The following is a 21,158-nucleotide window of genomic DNA, read 5'->3' on the forward strand; positions in this document are numbered from 1 at the left end:
TGAGAGTCTGTGATCCCCTCTGGACAGGACACCAGTCCATCACAAGTTACTTCTCCAGGCATGACCAACACCTGTTTACAACTGGGTGGACTGGGACAATGCAGATGAAGTGTGTTGTCCAAGGACACAGACAGGTAGCCTGACAGGGAAGTAAACCCAGATCTCCCTTTTGTAGTCCAGCTCCTATCCTACTGAGATACCTGCTTTGCACTGGCTAACACATTTTACTGCAAAATGCTTTGGTAATTGAATAATTTCCAGGGCTGGTATCAGCTGATTTAAATCATGATTTAAATCACTGTAAAAAAAATTTTTTTAAATTCTCAAAAAATTACTTTTTTTTAGAAATCACTTGAAAACATCACCAAAATATGAAATCCATGCCATTAATTAATGGTACTTGTATATGTTGTATGTGCACCTTTATGTTTTAACATGTCCACAAAGATTATAAATAATGCTGTTATTTGTATAGTTTCATTTAGAAGAGTGAAATGAATAAAAATTTTAAAATTTAAATGAATTAAAGTCTATTAAAATCAAAAATAAAAAAAAGCCTACTAACCCTGATGATTTCATTGTTTCTTTGATATGTTTACTACCTCCAGTACCAAGGGTAGCAAACCATCACTGCGTTATGATGGAACCTCCTTCATGGTTATGCTGTAGATTGGGTGTTCTTTACCTTCTGGGCTTTAGTTTGTTGCCTGTAAACAAGCTGGTGCACTGTGTTTCCAGAGAAGTCAAAGTCAAAAGTACTTTATTTGTTTTGTAACGTTTGACTTTTGTTTTTGATCATAGCATTTCTGATCCTCTTTGCCATTGCAAAGACAAAACTGCAAACAGTCTGTTCCTTTTTATGCAGTAAAACTATCAGTCATTGGTTAATTGAGGTCATAAGAACACAGACAGTTAACTACAGGTGAGTTTTATTTGTTTGAGGAACTAATTTAAATTTGTCAAAGAGTGCCTGTAACTGTCCACTGTAATTTTTACATCTGGTGCAAAATATTATTTCATTCTTCACAAATTGCTTTTCATAAATATAACCAAGAAGCTTAAATGTTGCTTTTTTGGTGACACCTATTTAAGTTGCATATCATGCTAATAAAAATTCTTTATACATGAGTTACTTTATGGTTTGATGAATGAGGCCCAATATACAGAGACAAGCCCTTCTAGACACATTAATCACAAGAGGTATAGCACCTCACATTAAGCTGCTTAAACATGGATTATCACTGTTTATTCTCCTCTAAGAGGCCCTGTTTTTGTGCCTGGCTAGTCCGGGCAATGATGCCTCTCAATGCCAGAAATCAATAACTGCTTTTGCTGGAGCAAAATGAAAATATATTGAACTTTGTTCCCTTTCCACAATTTTTTAAGGTTCATCTTAGTTAGCAAAATCTTGACAGAACGTTACAATGGCTCTGTTTGCGATTGAAATGTAGTCATGGCTTTTAAATATGTTAAGGAGATTATGAAATGTTACTCAGTAGGAGTTGGAACAGCAGTGGGCTGCATTTGGCTGCAATTAGTTTGCATCCAGACAAAGAAATGTTGAGTTGTTTGGTTCAGGTTTTGCATATAACTACTGAACCTACAGTAAAGCCCCCCTGACACTTGCATGACTTTGATGCACGTCCTGTGTCATGCAGTAGTCTAAACTCGTCTTTAAAGGGTTTAGACTGAAAGTGAGAGGCGCGTTGCTGCATGCAGTTGCGCAAAGAGAATTTTGAAATGTTCAAAAAAATCTTTCAAGCATAAATGTCATGCAACGTTGCACGATCTACTCGCCAACACTACGTGCAGCTCGTCAAGTTGAGTAAAGAAGAAGTGAACAGTGTGAGTGATTGCGTCAGTGCACCGTATCAGAGTGCAGCTCGTCTGAACGATTATAACGAGATGTTAAATCTGTCACAAACATACTTTTACAGCTGCTCACAAGAAGGAAAGAACATGCAACTTTTTTACCAAGCCATGAAAATTTAGTAAGGTACGTCTTCTATAATATATTCCAGTTCTAAGGTAGAACTATACTAGTATATACTAAGGTATATCTAAAAAGGAAGCGTAGAATAGAAGAGTAGAATAGAGTAGAGTAGAGGCACTTCAGTGCCTGGTCTTGAGAACCAGGTTGAAAATCTTTTTTATCGCATGGGAACTCTCCCTACCCACCCAAGCGGCTTAAGAAAATGGACATGTCATAATAATATAACATAAGACATATCATAAGAAAATAGACATAATGTATATAAATGATATTAAATAATATGGGTAATAAACAATATATACAAGATATATATATATATTGTATATAATATTATAGGAGTTAACTTTTTTTCAACTGTTACGTTAGCTTCTTAAACCTAAATATTAATATAGGAGAAGATTGTAGTATACGTATACTTAGTGTGTAGACTGGTAGTAACATTAAATTATAGCTAGCTTATGGTTATTATAGAAACAGAAGCTATGATGTAATATGTATAGGTATCTATCTAAAGTAAACCCTGCTAGCATACTATAGGAAGATAAAATACATAACTTATATGTTATCAAATGGAAATCTCAAACTAGGTACTATATGTTGATATCTATTAAAGAACCCATAAAATGATGAATCACTAAAGATCTGCACCATGTAAAATAAAATAGTAAATAATGAAAATAAGCTAACTATAGTTAGAAGAGCTACTAAATTATCCGTTAAAAAGCCAACCGTACCTAGCTAGCTAACAAGATAAACAAAACCGGTAACTAGCGTATAAAGTATAATAGCATAGTTGAACCCCACAACAATGGTATTAACAAATACATATAACAACAAATGTAGACAAAAGTGTGTATTAACGTAGGTTTCCAAACAGAAAAGAACTGACTATATTGTTAGCTACAATAAACGTTGCTACAGCTGGCTAGATAAGCTAACGTTAGCTGTAGGTATAACTAATTGTACGCCACTCCTCCAATTTATATTATAAATATAATAATATTAAAAAAGAAGAACAAGAAAAAGTTAAAGCGTGCTGGAATGTATATGGAGACATGATATAAGTACCTTAGTGAAAGGATATAAAGGTGGAATCGCTCCCGGCTAGAGAGCTCGAGGCTCCTGGCTGTTCCATGACAATGTAAATATGACAAATAATTACCTTTTTAGACTGCTCCAGATGCTTTCTCCAGCTCGTTCAACGCACACTCACGCGAGAACAGCTCCGGCTGGAGCAGTCCTCTGTGATCCAGGAAGCGATTAGAGCCATTTTCAACAGACAACTCGCAGAGAAAATGATTAATCCGCTACAAAACAGTTGTTTTATATATGCAGTGTCCAGCATCCAGCGCACAGCGCATGGCAGCCAGTGGAACAAAGCACGGCATCCAGCTGGGAACACAGCAGGTGGGAGCATCACGGCGACGTGATGCAAATGCATGCATCAAAGTCGTGCAAGTGTCAAGGGGCCTTAAGTATGCTGCTCATAATGAATACTTCATAAAGTATTCTGGGGCAATGCATTAAGAATGAGTCATACAACTTTATTATGTGACTGAAAATAGAGCAAATCATTTACCTCAAATCAAGTTAGTAGAATTTTTGAGGAATTTTAAGTGATACAGAAGGTAAGTGTTATGTCTGTGAAGTGACTGAAAAAAAAAAAAAACTTTGATACACTTTGTCTTTTTCTGTTTGTGCATTTTTATTGACTACGTTTGATGTAGCTGTTCAGTTGTTCCCAGAGTAAGTGGCACTGTGGGAAAGGAGATAAATGGGTGAAGGTTTTCCCTTAAAAAAAAATATCAGGGCTGTTTATGTGAAAAATGCAAATCTGAGGAGAAAAAATATGTGTATGATGGTGGTAGAGGTGAAAGCCTACTGCTTTATTTGTGGGCCTCTCTGAGCACTTTCTGTAGGCACCTTGACACTTGCACGCATTTAACCCCCACACTGCCGCGCAGTTCGTCATGCCAATGTGACCCGCTGTGTTCCACTGTATGCTGCGCTTTGTGCCACTGGACACTGCATTATATAAAATAATAATTTCTTAGCAGATTAATAATTTGCTCTCAGAACTTGGCTGATGAAACCACCTCTAATCACTCTGGAGTCACAGAGGGATTTTCTACAGCTGCAGCTGTTCTCATGCGCTTCAGAGACGTGAAGAACACATTTGGAATCATCTCAAAGGTAATGATTTGTAATATTTATATTGTAATAGCTTGGTAAAACAGTTGCATTTTCATTCTTTCTTATGCGTATCTGTAAAATTATGTTTATTATAGATTTAACATCTCGTCATAATCGTTCAGATGAGCTGATGCAACGCAGTGACTCGCAGTGACACATGTTTTTGAATTGTTTGTGCAATGTTCAAGTGTAGTTCACAAAATTATTGCATGCCAGAGGTTTTGAACATTTCAAAAATTTTCTTTGCGCACTTGAACGCAGCCGCGCACAGTTTACAATGAGTTTACAGCGTGTTTACTCTCTGGCTTGACAGATTGCATACCAGTGTGCAGATCAAATTTGTGCAAGTGTCAAGGTACCTTATGTTGAAAATCCCTGAGATTGTCTGAATCACGCTGTGATGTCAGTACAGTGCATTTTCAGACAAGTACACAGTAAAGCTTAACTTCATGTTCAAAAACCCCATCTTCCCCTCCTGGTGAGTGCTTTTTATTGCTCTAAATTATAAGCTAGTCGTTAGGTATTCATTGTCACAGAAACAAATCCTATGAGGAGCACTTTTTAATTTTAAGAAAGTGCAGATATGAAGTGTTTGTCAGGGCATTCTCGGCACTTTTCTTCCAGGGTAAAAACTAAAACAAACCCCATTATATATACACACTGTGGAAACGCTGTGAACTCAGTCCACAGGCCACAGAAAGTGAATGAGGTGCTAATTAAGGCTTTATTATTTTCTAAGCTGCACAAACTCATGTAATTTTTAGATACAAACACAGAGTTTCGCAGTAAAATGCTTTGAAAACATAACACGCCCCTTCATCGAAAGCAAGGAGCCTGATATCGTTGTAGTTGAACTCTTAATCTCTACTAATGACCACATGGAAATTTTCAACCAGTCAGCGAGCCCAATGGGGCTCAGGGCCTGAATAGAATGTTTTTTTTTTATTCTTTGTCTTATTTGTTTTTTTTCTTAACCGGTTGTCTGTATATATCACTTGAGTATGACTCACAGACAGCTCATACCATTAAAAATATTTACAATTTTTAATATGGCAGCAGCATTTTACTGTCTCTTACACAGAACCACCATTAAACAAACAATGATTATGAAAAGTACAAACTAAAACCTTGCTTGAAACATCACCAAAGATGCCAACAAGGACATGAAAGAAACAGTACAGAGACAAAGACAGACCGTGCTTGGTAGAGGAGGTATTCAGGCTGGTTGCAGTAATCACAACAACATCATTATCATGAGTTGTTTGTGTGTATAATCTGAAATGAAGTGAGAAGCATCTTTTAAGAAGCAACAAGCACCTTCTCAGTAGTGAGATTCTAGATGTTCAGGTAACATTCCAGTATAGACTATTTGTCTACATTGTAAGGTGACTTGACTGCTACTCCAAATCTGACCAGTTAGATTACTAGAGGAGCTACGACCACTACCTTTGCACCCCCCCACCCCCAGGACTAAACCAAAGCAACTTTTTTAGGTTCCTTACATAACCCCAAAACACAATCAGGATGTTCCCAAAAATAAAAACTGGCCTCAAGCCAGTTATCCAAGATGGCGTCCAAGATGGCTACCAAAATAGGATTTTTTTTTTCACCAAAACACCTTTAAACAACATATAAACAATTTCCTACTATGTATTTCAATGATAAGGGTCTATTAGCAGCCATTTTGGATGCCATTTTGAATCTTAAACCCATAAATGAATTTAGTTTAGGCACAAATGAGTTTGTTGTGACCTGCAATGGTATTCCCATTGAATCTCTGTGATATTTAAGTTGTTTATATGTTGTTTAAAGGTGTTTTAGTGAAAAACCCCATTTTGGCGGCCATCTTGAATAACTGGCTTGAGGCCAGTTTTTATTTTTGGGAACATCCTGATTGTGTTTTGGGGTCATCTAAGGAACCTAAAAAACTTGGTTTGGTTTAGTCCTGGGGGGGTGCAAAGGTAGGGTCATAGCTTCCCCTAGTAGATTGTAGTTTGTGATATTCAGATGGTAAGGTCAGAATTTGGTATAAATATCATGAAAGGATGAATCCATCCTGTCTTGTATCAATACAGTTCAGTGTGCTGCTGCCAGAGGAATAATGGTGTGGCAAGTGCGTGATGATGTCAGGTCAATATGGAATGTTTCCTGCAACCTAATCTATACCACGGAGAATTAAGACAGATCTGAAGCCAAAACAGTGTCCAACCTTAGTACTACGAAGGTATAGCTCACAAAGTGGCCAGTGCATGGATATCCTTTGTAGCTTAGCAGAATGTAGCATTCAGAATGCACCAGAAAGCACCTGAGCGCACATAGAATTTCAATAATTTTCTCAGAGAGGTCCATCAGACCCGTCTTGGTTGCTTTGGGCCTTCTGTCCTTACAGATGTCCGCTTACCCAAGTTCAGAGTTACTGTAATTTTTTCCCTTACCCTACTTTCATCACTGATCATGTCAAATTTTTTGGCTTGTTTGTTTGATTGATTGTAAATTTCTCTTTCCCTCATCCTCTTACACATTGCTTTGCTGTCTCTATCTCTCTCTTTGGAACATGGGCCAAACTTCCTCAATAAGAGGTGACACCAACAGGCACACTATTTATGTGAGGCTGATGCATTATTCATAGCTGTGGTGGGGGAGAAAAATAGAGGCCTATTAGTCGGCTTCACTTTTTTTTTGTTTAATATTCAAAGCACATATTAAACAAATATGTAGGACTGCTTTTTTGCATTTACGCAATATCTCTAAAATTAGAAAGGTCTTGTCTCAGAGTGATGCTGAAAAACTAATTCATGCATTTATTTCCTCTAGGCTGGACTATTGTAATTCATTATTATCAGGTTGTCCTAAAAGTTCCCTAAAAAGCCTTCAGTTAATTCAAAATGCTGCAGCTAGAGTACTAACGGGGACTAGAAGGAGAGAGCATATGTCACCCATATTGGCCTCTCTTCATTGGCTTCCTGTTAATTCTAGAATAGAATTTAAAATTCTTCTTCTTACTTATAAGGTTTTGAATAATCAGGTCCCATCTTATCTTAGGGACCTCGTAGTACCATATCACCCCAATAGAGCGCTTCGCTCTCAGACTGCAGGCTTACTTGTAGTTCCTAGGGTTTGTAAGAGTAGAATGGGAGGCAGAGCCTTCAGCTTTCAGGCTCCTCTCCTGTGGAACCAGCTCCCAATTCAGATCAGGGAGACAGACACCCTCTCTACTTTTAAGATTAGGCTTAAAACTTTCCTTTTTGCTAAAGCTTATAGTTAGGGCTGGATCAGGTGACCCTGAACCATCCCTTAGTTATGCTGCTATAGACGTAGACTGCTGGGGGGTTCCCATGATGCACTGTTTCTTTCTCTTTTTGCTCTGTATGCACCACTCTGCATTTAATCATTAGTGATCGATCTCTGCTCCCCTCCACAGCATGTCTTTTTCCTGGTTCTCTCCCTCAGCCCCAACCAGTCCCAGCAGAAGACTGCCCCTCCCTGAGCCTGGTTCTGCTGGAGGTTTCTTCCTGTTAAAAGGGAGTTTTTCCTTCCCACTGTAGCCAAGTGCTTGCTCACAGGGGGTCGTTTTGACCGTTGGGGTTTTACATAATTATTGTATGGCCTTGCCTTACAGTATAAGGCGTCTTGGGGCAACTGTTTGTTGTGATTTGGCGCTATATAAAAAAAAATTGATTGATTGATTGACTTTTAAAGCCCTTCTGGACACTCATTATATTGTCTCAGAAATTTGGGCTTAAAGGATTTTTTTCTAAAAGTGGAATGGGACGTAAATAAAGTACAATGGCCCATAAGAGCTCGGAGGTTGTTAAAGTAGGAAAGTTAGCTCTTTGCAGTATACAATAAGTATAAAGGGTTTTCACTGAACTGTTCAAATCTAGAAGCTTTTCCTAAAGAAATATGAGGAAAACTGGGAAGTTTTTCAATAGAACCTAGTAGGTTGAAGAGTTCCTATGAATTTGACATAAGACAACAGATTCTTGGAGCAGTTGTTTTGATCACTTATGATAATTCACATATTTATCTCCACCAAGGAGATAATGTCTTCACTGGCATTTGTTTGTATGTTAATTTGCCTGTTAGGAGGATAACTCAAAAAGTAATGAGCGGCTTTCAATTAAATTTGATGAGCAGATAGATAATGTTCCAGGAAATAAGTGACACCATTTTGGAGATGATCTGGAACATATTTTTGAACTTAGATCTAGAAACATGCCTTTTAAAAATTAAAGAAAGCTCAAAGTGCATTCGCGAGTGTAAAATAGGATTGTGGGTACCCTGATTTAAAAAAAATTATATCTAAAAAACTACTGGGAATTAAGCAGAAATATTTTGCATGTGTTCATCAGACATGTAAAAAAAAAAAAGAATCCGAGTCGGTGACCCGGGAAGATTTTGGAAAATGTGATGATTTCACATGGAATGACCCAAATGAGAGATTTTAATTTTACTTTGATCCAGAACATATCTTGGATCCCAGATCCAGAAGATGTTTTAAGTAATACGTGGCCTTGGCAGAATCCATTCTATGTCTTTCTTTATATGTTGAACAACAGAATTATTTGCTAATCACACCAGCTGGAGTCAACCTTTGTTGCCAACCAAAATGGTGATTCATGATTTAATGACATCAATTGTATGGTGTCCATACGTCTTTTGATGACCTGCACTTGGAGCTGGGATGAAATGGAAAGGGTCATGTCATTATAAAAGTGACAGACAGTTAGTCTTGTCTAAAAGTGCCTTTGTACCCCCAGTCAGTCAATAAAAAAGACTGCTGTGTAAGTGTCAGAGTGTGAAGGTTTTCAAAATTTGCCAGGAGCATTCTAGTCTCTTTATGTCATTGAAACAAGCATCCAATGCTTTTCCATCCTCCGAGCAGTTTGGCAGATGAATAACCACTATTAAACTCCACTTTAATGCTCGTTGAAATAGTGTTAAAACCATGTTTGACTTGTCAGGCTGTACACAACTGTCCATCGGTTAAATACACTGATAAAGTCAGCTTCGCTTTCCGTTCTGTTTACCGCAGCTTCTGTTTACATACTGATTCCTGATTGAGCCGTTGAGGAGAGTTTATCCAGACTACCTGCCTAATGTACAGTGTTTACCAGATGGAAGCGGCATCTGGAGTATGTGATGAATGTTTGCTATCTCCTCCGCATAGACACGCACTCTCACACACAAGAGTCCATTCTTTCACCCCCTTCTGAGACGCTGGGTCGGCATGGCAATGAGATATCGGGCCAGTGGAAGAAAGAAAGGGCCACATTCATCACCGGCCCCGAGTGTCGGTTAGCCCGTATACACACATTACAAGCACACACACACACACACTTTCTGTCAAGCAAATGGCATTTTGTGCACTGCAAATGAATTATGCAGACAGAAATATTGTTTAATATTCTGTTCATATGTTATCACATTGGCAGAGTGCAGATATGCATTTTTATGTACTGTATACGTTCTGTTAAACCCTTGAGACGTGATGCAGACTGTGCATGCTGATTTAAATTGTGTTTCAGGTCAAGTGCCATATCTCCACAGCCAGGGGGCACTAAAACATGCATGTCCAGCTACGTCTCTTATAGCAACAAAATTCCATACCATGTCCTTGTTCATACATCTTTTGGAAGACATCAGCTGCATTAGGTACTGGACATATTGGCTGCCGTGTTGGAATTTTTGTTGTTTCTTATAACGAACTGGGACGGACATCATGTATTCAAGCCAGTTTCTCTGTGGAAACAAATTTTAGATAATGTCCTTGGTTCAGGAAAGAGCTGATTACATTTTGGTAACAAGCCAGCTCTTTCTCATACTTAAAATAATAATAATAATAATAATAATAATAATAATAATACATTAAGCTTGTATAGCTCCTCTCATTTGCCAAGACATATCTTGAAGCACTTCACAGGTAAAAGACTATGATAAAAGCTACATAGAAATAAATGAAACAATAAAAATGATCAAATCAATCAAGTAAAATAAAATGCTAAAATAAATTGAGAGTAAGATTATAATAAAGATGTTAACAGGTGGACCACTATAAAGGCTTATTGAAAGGCCTTGCCTTATGATGTCACAAAGAGCTGATGGGACAAAACGACAGGATTTTGACTCCTTTTCTATTTGGGCATCACAGCTATGGACATAGGTTTACACATGAATTAGCTAAAAACTGTCAAACTCAATATTGACATTTTTTAAATGGCTTGGCCTTTGTCCTGGTGATCAACTGTAATCTTTTATTTCTTTAAAGTTGATTTTGGAGATATGGCTTCCTCGGTGGACAGCTTTTCAGGATATGGTGGTGCAGCTATCTCTTAAATGTGGACAATGTGATATTTTTTATCTGTGCCTCCATCAGTCCCTTAGTTGTGATCTTGAGGTTCTTATGAAACTTTAGGACAAAACCTTCATTTTTGGATGTTATTTGGGCTTCCTTCCAGAATTATGTCAAATTGCTGACTCTGTCTATAGCCACTGCCCAGTTCAGTACCATATCCCAGGAGTACAGGGTTCAAACTTTCCCTCAATACCACCGCATCCTACAGGGTGGCCAGAGGGTGTTTAGATCTCACCTCCCTTCCTCCCATGGGAAGAGAGGGATCTTTCCCCCATGCTTAGGGTTAGAGTAACTATAGTTAATTAATTAATTATTTAATTAATTATTTATTATTATTATTATTTTAATTAATTAATTAATATAGTTAATTATGATTAATAATATATTTATATTATATAATTATAATTTTATATATATATATATATACGAGGTCTGTGATAAAAGTAACGGACCTTATTATTTTTTTCAAAAACCATATGGATTTGAATCACGTGTGATTACATCAGATATGCTTGAACCCTCGTGGGCATGCAAGAGTTTTTTCACGCCTGTCGGTCACGTCATTTGCCTGTGGGCAGTCTTTGAGTGAGGAGTGGTCCACCCTCTCGTCGTTTTTTCATTGTTTAGGAATGGCTCAGAGACTGCTGCTTTGTTTGATAAAATTTTTTTCAAAACTGTAAGGCACAACTGAGTGGACACCATTCGATAAATTCAGCTGGTTTTCGGTAAACATTTTAATGGCTGATGAGAGATTTTGGTCTGGTAGTGTCGCTTTAAGGACGGCCCACGGTGCCTGACGGCGATCTGCGCTTCGAGGCGGCAGCGTCTCGCCGTTTCAAGTTGAAAACTTCCACATTTCAGGCTCTGTTGACCCAGGAAGTCGTCAGAGAACAGAGAACTTTCAGAAGTCGTCGGCATGAGGAGTTTATTCGGACATTCCATTGTTAACGGACAATTTGTAATGAAAGAACGTGCGGGCAGAGTCACATGTCGGGCCAGACCCGACCGCGTGGGGTCGCGACAGGAAAAACACCTCCGTTGGAAACCTTAACGGGCAAGTTGGAACATGCCCAAGCTGTTAAACAATTTCTCAGTTACTCACTTGTTGAAAGCCATCAAAAGCCGCCTGAATTTTACAAATGGTTTTCAACACGGAGGTGTTTTTCCTGTCGCGGCGCACACAGATTTGCCAAGTCGTCACGGAAACGACTCGGCGAATTTGCGCGCATGTCTTTCATTAAAAAATGTCCTTAAACAGTGGAATGTCCGCATAAAGTCCTCATGCCGGCCTCTTCTGAATCTTCTCTGTTCTCTCACGACATCCTGGGTGAATTAAGCCTTAAATTAGGGTGTTTTCAGGTCGAAACAGGCCAACGACGGTGCCTGGAAACACTGCGCGACGTCCCGCTCCGTGGGAAGTCCTTACACCGATAGAAACACCCCATAAGCGGATATTCCTCACAGGTCCAGAAAAAATGTTGATAAAGCGACGCACGCCGTCCGCAGCGGCTATTCAGACAAAGAGATTCCGACGGGCGGGGTGGAGCACTCCTCACTCAAGGCCTGCCCACTGGCGAATGACGTCACCGACGCGTGAAAAAACTCACGCATGTGCACGAGGGTTCAAGCATGTCTGACGTAAAAACATATGAATCAAATCCATTTATTTTTTGAAAAAAATAAAAAGGACCGCTTTTTTCATCACAGACCTCGTATATTATAATTATATAATTATATTATAATTAATTATAATTGTTGTTTACGATATCTGTGTTCCAGGACACCTTGGCACAGTTTTTTTTTCCCCTCTTACTCTCAAAAACAAGAAGACACTGGTTCTTCAGGTAGACCCTTAAATTCAGCCAAAGGTTCCCTAGTTTACTCTGGATTACGCGAGTCAGTCATTCAGAAGCTTTTAGAAGTCGTTCCATCAACTTCTAGAATCTTCAATTCAGGTCTGGGAACCTGTGCTGGTACAGTTAATTGCCACATCCAGACCACTATGGAACTACCTTGGGTCTTGGATGGCAACCACCCAGACAGGCAGCTGGTAGGTGATGGTCTAGTGGTTAAAGAGTTGGGCTTGAGACCAGAGGATCCTCGGTTCAAATCTCAGTCTGACTGGAAAATCACTAAGGGCCCTTGGGCAAGGTCCTTAATCCCCTAGTTGGTCCCAGTGTGTAGTGAGTACCTTGTATGGCAGCACCCTTACATTGGGGTGAATGTGAGGCATTATTGTAAAACGCTTTGATCAACTGATGCAAATGGAAAAGCAATATATAAATGCAGTCCATTTAACATTTGCTAGTTTCCACATGTCTCAAAGTAGCCATCTAGCTGCATCCAATGAAATGTGGGCGTCCTCTTGACCTTTTTCTAGTTGCTGAAGTCCTCAACACTGAGGTTTAAATAGGCATTCATTTCTGTGTGTGGAAACCACTGAAAATCGACATAGAGAAGAAAAACTGAAATAAGTCTACCTAGTAATATTTTAAATGCCTTTATGTTGAAGTAAAGTAGACATTATAACTGACTGGCCATGTTGTTTGATAAAATGGAATATGTGCCTCATGAGAAAACTATGTTTGAATGTTTTTAGCCCAGGTGTATGTAAACATATGTCCACAACTGTATAGTTGTTAGTTGAGCATTTTTTGCATCTTTTGCTCTCAGAAATATGTACAGAAAGAACTATCTTTTTTCCGTATCATTAAGAATTATAATCCACCCCACCACTGTAGACTCAGTGATCTTGTTTGTGTAATGTGGGTCACAGTAGCATATGAAACCTTGACATAAATAGTTGACATAAATTGAATTGTAACGATTTTGTGCAGACATTTTCCTTTGAGACAATGGATAGATTTAAAATAGAGCTTGACTTAGCCTAGTTACCAGCAACTCTGGAAATCAGGCTAATGAGTAAATCTTCTGAACATGTAAAGATAATTGTCTTTGTCCCACCCTTTACAACTAAGAAGTAGAAAAGTTGTAGCGATGCATAGCCAACAAGCTGTAATGTTCACAATATTTTATCCAATATCTTCTAAGATCTTTCTTTTCTCTCCAGAGTTCTTTCATTTTATTTTGTGTGTTAGTGTTTGTAGACCCAGTCATTTGTCAGTCTCTTTCTCAGAGATGTTTTATCAATCTGCCATCTATTTTACATTTTCCCCTCCTTTCATCTGGTGCCAGCTCAAAGATGTGCTCTGGATCCTACACTCTTCAGTGCTTCCATGGTCGGAGTTTTAGGTAGGGTTGCAGAAACCAACAGCTTTAGCTGCCTTTGTTGGTGAGGAAAGATTTACTGACTTTGAATTTAGGGCAATGATACATAATCAGTCTATACCCTGAGCACAGCACTTGAGAGGTTGAGAGGGGGGAATCAGAGTGTCTGGGTTTGTGATGGTCTTGGCTCAAGTCTAAGCTCTTCTCAGGTGTCTGTCAATCTTAAAGGTCAAAGACCCACAGACAATGAATGACACTGTCGAGATAAGTTGAATGTCTCTTTTAAGAGCCATACTTTCATTGACTTCATGGACTCGGCCTTAAGCCCCTTTCACACGGGGCTGCTCCCAGTTGCTCCCTTTTGTATCATGATGACGCAGGAATTTCTGCGTCAGATGCGCGCAGCAGGGGGCAGGTGAGAATGCAGCTTGCGGGATCTCTGCACAGAGAAGTCAGAGTGCACAGTTTGGCTGCAGACAGACTGTGCACTCTGACTTCTCTTCTACTTGTTGTTGTGTTGAGCTGCAGGTCTGCGCTCTGAGTTCTGTTATAGTTTATCTTTCCTCCTTTGACCGCGAGATGTGCACGTGCACAAACGAACCGTCTGTGAGCAAATGTGGAGATGTCTGGAGTTCTACTTGATGTTGACATGTCCTGTCTCTCATAGGCGTAGGAGGTGGGGGGCAGGGGGGCAACCCCCCCCCCCCCCCGGCTCGGCAAAATGCTCAAATTCGGGCAGATGGGCTGGGAAATTCAGGCATGGCCTATGTTAAGGAAAATATGTTTATGTCTAAAAAATACTCCAAAGTCCATGAAAAAAAATTTATGACATGTTACTCGAAAGTGTGATGACCATCATCAGTGTAGAGGTAGAACAGAGGATGAGAACAACCCCAAGAAAACCATCCCAACTGTGAAACACGGGGGTGGAAACATCGTACTCTGGGGGTGCTCTTCTGGAAAGGGGACAGGACGACTGCACCGTATTGAAGGGAGGATGGATGGGGTCATGTATTGCGAGATTTTGGCAAACAACCTCCTTCCCTCAGTAAGAGCATTGAAGATGGGTCATAGCTGGGTCTTCCAGCATGACAATGACCCCCAAACACACAGCTAGGGCAACTAAGCAGGGGCTCCGTAAGAAGCATTTCAAGGTCCTGGAGTGGCCTGGCCAGTCTCCAGACCTGAACTCAATAGAAAATCTTTGGAGGGAGCTGAAACTCCAAACCTGAAAGATTTAGAGAAAATCTGTATGGAGGAGTGGACCAAAATCCCTGCTGCAGTGTGTGAAAACTTGGTCAAGAACTACAGGAAACATCTGACCTCTGTAATGGCAGACAAATGTTTCTGTACCAATTGTAAAGCTCTGTTTTGGTTTCACTTATTTTATGCAATAAAATGCAAATTAATTATTTAAAAATCATACAATGTGATTTACTGGATTTTTTTTTTTTTTTTTAGATTCTGTCTCTCACAGTTGACGTGACCTACGATAAAAATTACAGACCTCTCCATTCTTTGTAAGGGAAAACCTGCGAAACTGACAGGGGGTCAAATACTTATTTTCCCCACTATACATGAGTACTAGAGGCCGCACTTGCACTGAGCCGTGTCCCGGCAAGGAGGCATGGTTGCCATTTTAATTCCGGGCAAATCAGGAGGCAGCACGCATAGAAGTTCAGTTAGTCTCGTCAAGAAACAGGTTGAATATGCCAGAAAGCTGCGCATGCTGGCAATCCCACAAACGGAGGAACAAGGGAGACAATATTTCCTTCCATAAGTAAGTGGTTTTGGTTATTCTTGTCATTTTGTCCGTGACATTTTGTTGATAAACAGGTGTATGTTGCCTGCCCATGCCTGTGTCGTCCGAGGACATGGACCATTAACTCTTCACTTACAAACACCACTGACTTCATGAATGAAACTCGGTCAATAAAGGATAATTGTGTAAAAAAAAAAGAAAAAATATATATATATATAAATTACTGTAATGGTTTTAGGAGCCGCGAATTTCAGAAACCCCCAGCGGGTTTCTGAAATTAGGGAAAATTTGGTGTCGCCCCCCCCCCCTAAATAGACCCCACCTCCTACGCCTATGCTGTCTCTGGCAATCAGTCTGTGAGCAGGACGTATGTCCTTTTTTTTAACTGTGATGAGAGAGTTTGTGGAGAGAAAGAAACTAACTGCCTGCAGACAGTTTTTTTTTTTCTTTTAATTGTTCACATGTGCGCGCATGAACAAACCATCCGTGAGTGGACTGGAGATGTCCGGACTTTTTACTGGATGTCTGTGAGCAGGACTTTTATGGATTTTATTTAAACACATTTGTGAGAGAAGAAGCTGCTTCACAGTGCCTCTCTTCACCAGACAGCTCCACACAGAGAGGAGCAGCAGCTGCAATCAGCATTTTTTTCCTGTGGTCTTTTTTTTTTTAAGCGTGTAGTTTTTACTGCATTGAGTATACATGGTATAAAAACAATCCTGCGTGATTTATACTTCGGGAACAATGGTACACAGCAGGAATCATAAATTGGCGTCGGGTAATGTTGTCTTGTGAGTGTGTGGCTTCCAGTCATGCTGAGTACCGTCCTGTTGCTCTGACTTGCACTGAAACCACTTAATTCTGCGTCGAGCAGAGGACACAAAAAAATTAAACATTTAATTTTTGTTTGCACCCCTCACGCTGTTGTGGTGCCGAGCTGCATCGTCTCGGCACTAGGTTGCTTCCACGTGGCGTCGTTATAACGACGCACAATGCAACTGGGAGCAGCCCCGATGTGAAAGAGGCTTAAGGGTAGTATCTCACTAGGCTGGACTGTTGGAGAACAGCTGGAGACATGAATTTGCGACCAAACACAATAACGAGTGACAATCTCGCAATTGGTATTTCATTGAAGTGGCCACTCACAGCTGTTATGAGACATTTGCACACAAAGCCTTCACCTGTTATTATCTATGCTATTATCCATGTGAATATATTGAGGAAATTCCCCTGACTGTGCCTAGTAAGGACAAAATAATAATAATAATAAACAAAATAATAATAATAATGAAGCTTAGCATGGCACCACGGTGGGGGTGTGTGTGAAAGTGTGTACAGCTCACCAACTTGCAAATAATATCCCTGCCGTGAATGTCCATTTACACACATGTCCAGTACACAATCTTGACTTATATGATCCTTTTGTCCTCGGCTCCAAGATCCACGTGCAGCACTCATCCAACCACTAGATCAGGCTGTTCGGGGTTGTGCATCCTTTCATTTGATTTTACTTATTAGGCAATAACATTGTAAGTTCCTTCAGCAGTTTTCTTGTTATTTTCACTCGGGCTCACGACAGCAGATTCAAGACATTCTCCTGCTCCATCCTCCTGCATTTTGTCTCTGATGGACAGATGATGTCACATTTCCACAGCACTGCATTTAGTAGAAAGATTTTCCCAGTTTAAAGACACACATGCGCGCTGTGGGAGAGCTGGATTTGGATGGAGTGTGCCGTTTAATGAAAGCACAACATCATATTTCCTCAGTGATTGTGCGTCATCCTCACAGCAAGCACATCAATAATGTGCTGTGTTTGACCTTCCTGTGGCCTTGACATTTGACTTCGACATTGACCCTTTTGTGTGCTGAAAAGTATCTCTGTAGGACTGCTACATGTGATTTTACAAGAGACTGATTTAGAGGCTTTGTCACACCCTTTAAAGAAAAATTAAAATTTTGAAAATTTATGTGGTCATCATCACATCATAACTTAAAACCTTTGCTATATTCTGGATCTGCTCATCAAGCCCTTTTATTTGATGTATTACACAACATGTTTTGCTGTAATCTGAAGGTTGGCCTTATTTAGGTGGCCTTTGACCTCAAGCGAAACCCTGAAGGTCAAGGTCAATCACTTATCCCAGGTAATAGCTTATGGGCAAGGCCTATCACTATGTTCATGCCAACTTTGGAGGCACAATTTCAAAAATTGCGACCAGGAAAGTTGTTTTGTTGAATTTAGTGTTTGACCTTGCTGTGACCTTGACCTTTGACCTTCAGCTTGATCCTTTTGTGTGCTGAAAGATATCTAGCTAGGGCTGCTACATGTTAAGTTGCCAGAGTCTGCTATGTAGTTAACGAAACCCTTAAAAATCAAAATTTTGCATTTTTTGCATGATGATGTTATCAAAAGACATCATAGCTTAAAACATTTAATAGATTCTGGATCCCCTCATCACACCCTTTAATTTGATGTATTACACGGCATGTTTTGCTGTAATGTGAAGTTTGAACTTATTTAGGTGACCTTTGACCTCAAGCATAACCCTGAAGGTCAAGGTCAATTGCTTATCCCAGGTAATAGCTTATGGACAAGGACTATCACTATTTTCATGCCAAATTTGGAGGCAAAATTTCAAAAATTGTGACCAGGAAAGTTAGCCATCAATCTGATAATAAACATGGCTGCCATGGCGGCCATATTTAAAATCCCACTTAGAGCCATTGATCGGCAGTTTTTAAAGATATTGAGCTGAACTTTAGTATAAGGGTAGCTAGTAGGTAGCTCCAAAACATATCCAACTGTTTTTTTCATATTTTGCAAATTTGATCTTGATATAACCTTTGGAGTTTGCCCATGCTCACTTTTCTAGCTGAAACTATGATCGTTGTATCATCCAGGTGAGCTGCAGTGCCCATGGCACTATTTTTGAGAAATGAGTTCAGATATTTTATGAATGTGACTGTTTAAAATCCCACGTGACATTTTTTTCTCTTCATGCCCCATACTGTGCTCTCTGCATACAGCTGATCTGGTTCCACCTTAAATCGCTTCCTCCTCCTCTTCCTTACCCCTCCTTTCCATTTGTTTGTTTCCCTGTTTTGCCTCCTTTTAGTTTGGACTTCTAATCACTGGTTAAAGTCAATAAAAGTCACCCTCTTTATATCTTACTGCATTATGTTTTCAGCTTGTTGTGATTTGAGAGACACAAAAGGAGAAAGCACGATGGAGAGAGTTCTGTACTAGTCACTTCTGACAAGTCCATGTGCACTCAGTGGTCCATGGAGTGGACCTCACTGGAGTGTCACCTCCATACATCCACCAAGCATATCATTAAGAGGAGATCTTTTGTTACAGTCGGTCTCTGCAGCATTCACCTGCGTCAGCTTTTTTTCTGTTCACACTTACCACAGACATTTTAAAGACAAGCATGCTGCTGGCGGCCTGTGGTTTTGTTTCCATTGCGGCCTGCTGCAAAAACTAACACTACATTAAGTGTGACAGAAGAATTTGTGTGAGACATCCTTTGTTTGTTTGTTTACTGACAGATGTTACATCACAAAGCAAACTGCAACAGCACCGTGCAACTCTGGTGTGAATTGTTTTCTCAAAATCAGAGCTGATTCTAATCTAAAAGCACGTTCTGATGTAACTGCTGAATTACAGCCAGACAGGGAGGATAGTCCATCTTAATTCAAACCCCTGAGGAGGATGTAACGGTAATACGGTCCACTGTGCTGCACTGCGATGTCCTAGCACCACCTGTTGGTCACGTTGTGCAACATAGTGAAGAAGCCAAATGTGAATGTCTGTTTTTGTAAATACAGTACTCAAAATAAATAGATAAAAATAAGAATAAAACAATAAATCCACCACTTTTGTTTTCACTCCCATTTTTCATGCGTTGAAGTAAAAAAAAAAAATCCAAGATTCCTTTTGCAGACACAAAACACTTTTTTCTCTTTTATTTTGTTGGCAAATTTGTTAAAATCTATGTTAGTGACCACCTTTACCAGAACAATCCCTCCAGTCTGCCAGGTGTGCCGTGTCAAGATGCAGATTAAACTGCATGATTGTTGCACAGATGTGTTTTGAAGTGGACACAGTAAAATGTGCAGTTTTATCACACAGCACAATGCCACAGATGTTACAAATTCTGAGGCAGCGTGCCAGAGCTGTTGCCACATCCACAACACCTCAGACCCAACCCAGTTCCTGGTTGGCAACCACTCAGGTAGCCAATCGATGCATCCCCACCTCTTGAAAGTAACCATCTATGTGTAGCTCTGCAGCAACCAGATGAAATGTGGGTGTCCCCTTGACCTTCTCCAGCCATTGGGGTCCTCATCACTGAGGCACCTGTGTGCTGGATCGTGAACGGAGAAATGTGCCACATGGCTAAAATGTGGTAATTGAAGCTCCCTCACAAGGCAAGTGATCTCCTCAGCTACGTTTTACTAACTTATCACTCATTTGAAACAAAGTCATTCCAGTGGTATCCAAGGATCCTCCAGAGAGACATCATACCAAAGACATCCAATCACAAACCAAGACACTCTGATTCCTCACTCAGCATCTGAAGTGCTGCAGTCAGGGTAGACGTTGATTCTCCAATCTCTCCAAAGGTCACATCTGTGAATTGAAGGTCAATAAACCTGACTTTACACATCAACTTCACATTTTAGAGTGGCCTTTTTATTGTGAGGATAAGTATAATACTGTTTCATCTGCACCTCGACATGCCGCACCTGCCAAGTGGATAGACGACCTTGGCAAAAGTGAAGCGCTCACGAAAACAGATTTTAACAAATTTTTGTGCAAAATTTGAGGAAACTAAACCTTTTGTGTTGATAGAAAAAGTCTTAGATCTTTTACTTCAACTTCTGAAAAATAAGAGCAAACTAAAGTGTTGCATTTCTGTTTGTGTTTATGTATGTACATCCATAACTCCGTCAACAGTGATACACTCCACAGATTCACCTTCAAACACGGAACCAGAGGAATATCAGGTGAAATTTGCTCCTCAGTGAAGTGACATCCTTCTCTGTCCTTTGTCTGTCTTTGTCTCAACAGATTCAATAAAATACAAAACACAAAGAACACGATGAAGAAGGACGGCATCAGTTCTCTGACCTACAGACTGATTCAGGTCAAGAAGTTTCCTCTCTACACAAATATCTCAGTGGAGATCGGAAAGCCCCCTCCCCGGCCTATTAAGGGCTAGAAAGACAATAGAGAGGAATGTAAAGGAGGCACAGCGACTGGAGGGACGCAGATGAGAAAATCAGAAGGGAAAGAAGCCAGAGTGGGAGAGGGAGGGCGAAAGAGTCACAAGCACATCGTCGTGTTGCTGTCGGTGTGGTTTGTGTTTAACAAGAACTCTGCCTTTTCCCATCTGTGACTTTTTTACCAATCAGTGGCTTTAGACGGTGTGGACCAAAGCTCAGATATCAGCTGCTGACTCAAAGTCGGCGTCAGATGTGTGATTTATGTCACGGATTCAGGCGCAGTAGTCTTTTGTAAATTGGAGGTCACCTCCTGCTTTTTAAACAAGAACTATCAGTATGTCTGACATAAGGTTTGTAGCATTAGTGGAAAGTTTGAGGAGGATGATTCAGTGATT

At 40.0% G+C, this 21,158-nt stretch overlaps 1 protein-coding gene across 1 annotated transcript in view; it reads left to right on the forward strand.

The window, feature by feature from the left end:
• Window positions 1–20,831, forward strand: part of b4galt2 (UDP-Gal:betaGlcNAc beta 1,4- galactosyltransferase, polypeptide 2) — a 410,711-nt gene extending 389,880 nt beyond the window's left edge. Inside the window, exon 8 of the mRNA XM_034182936.1 lies at window positions 20,609–20,831. Coding sequence (XP_034038827.1) covers window positions 20,609–20,759 — 151 coding nt within the window. The 3' untranslated portion in view covers window positions 20,760–20,831. The remainder of the gene's footprint in view (window positions 1–20,608) is intronic.
• Window positions 20,832–21,158: the final 327 nt, after the last annotated feature.

This window comes from Thalassophryne amazonica, chromosome 12 (assembly GCF_902500255.1).
Source record: "Thalassophryne amazonica chromosome 12, fThaAma1.1, whole genome shotgun sequence".
Lineage (NCBI taxonomy): Eukaryota > Metazoa > Chordata > Actinopteri > Batrachoidiformes > Batrachoididae > Thalassophryne > Thalassophryne amazonica.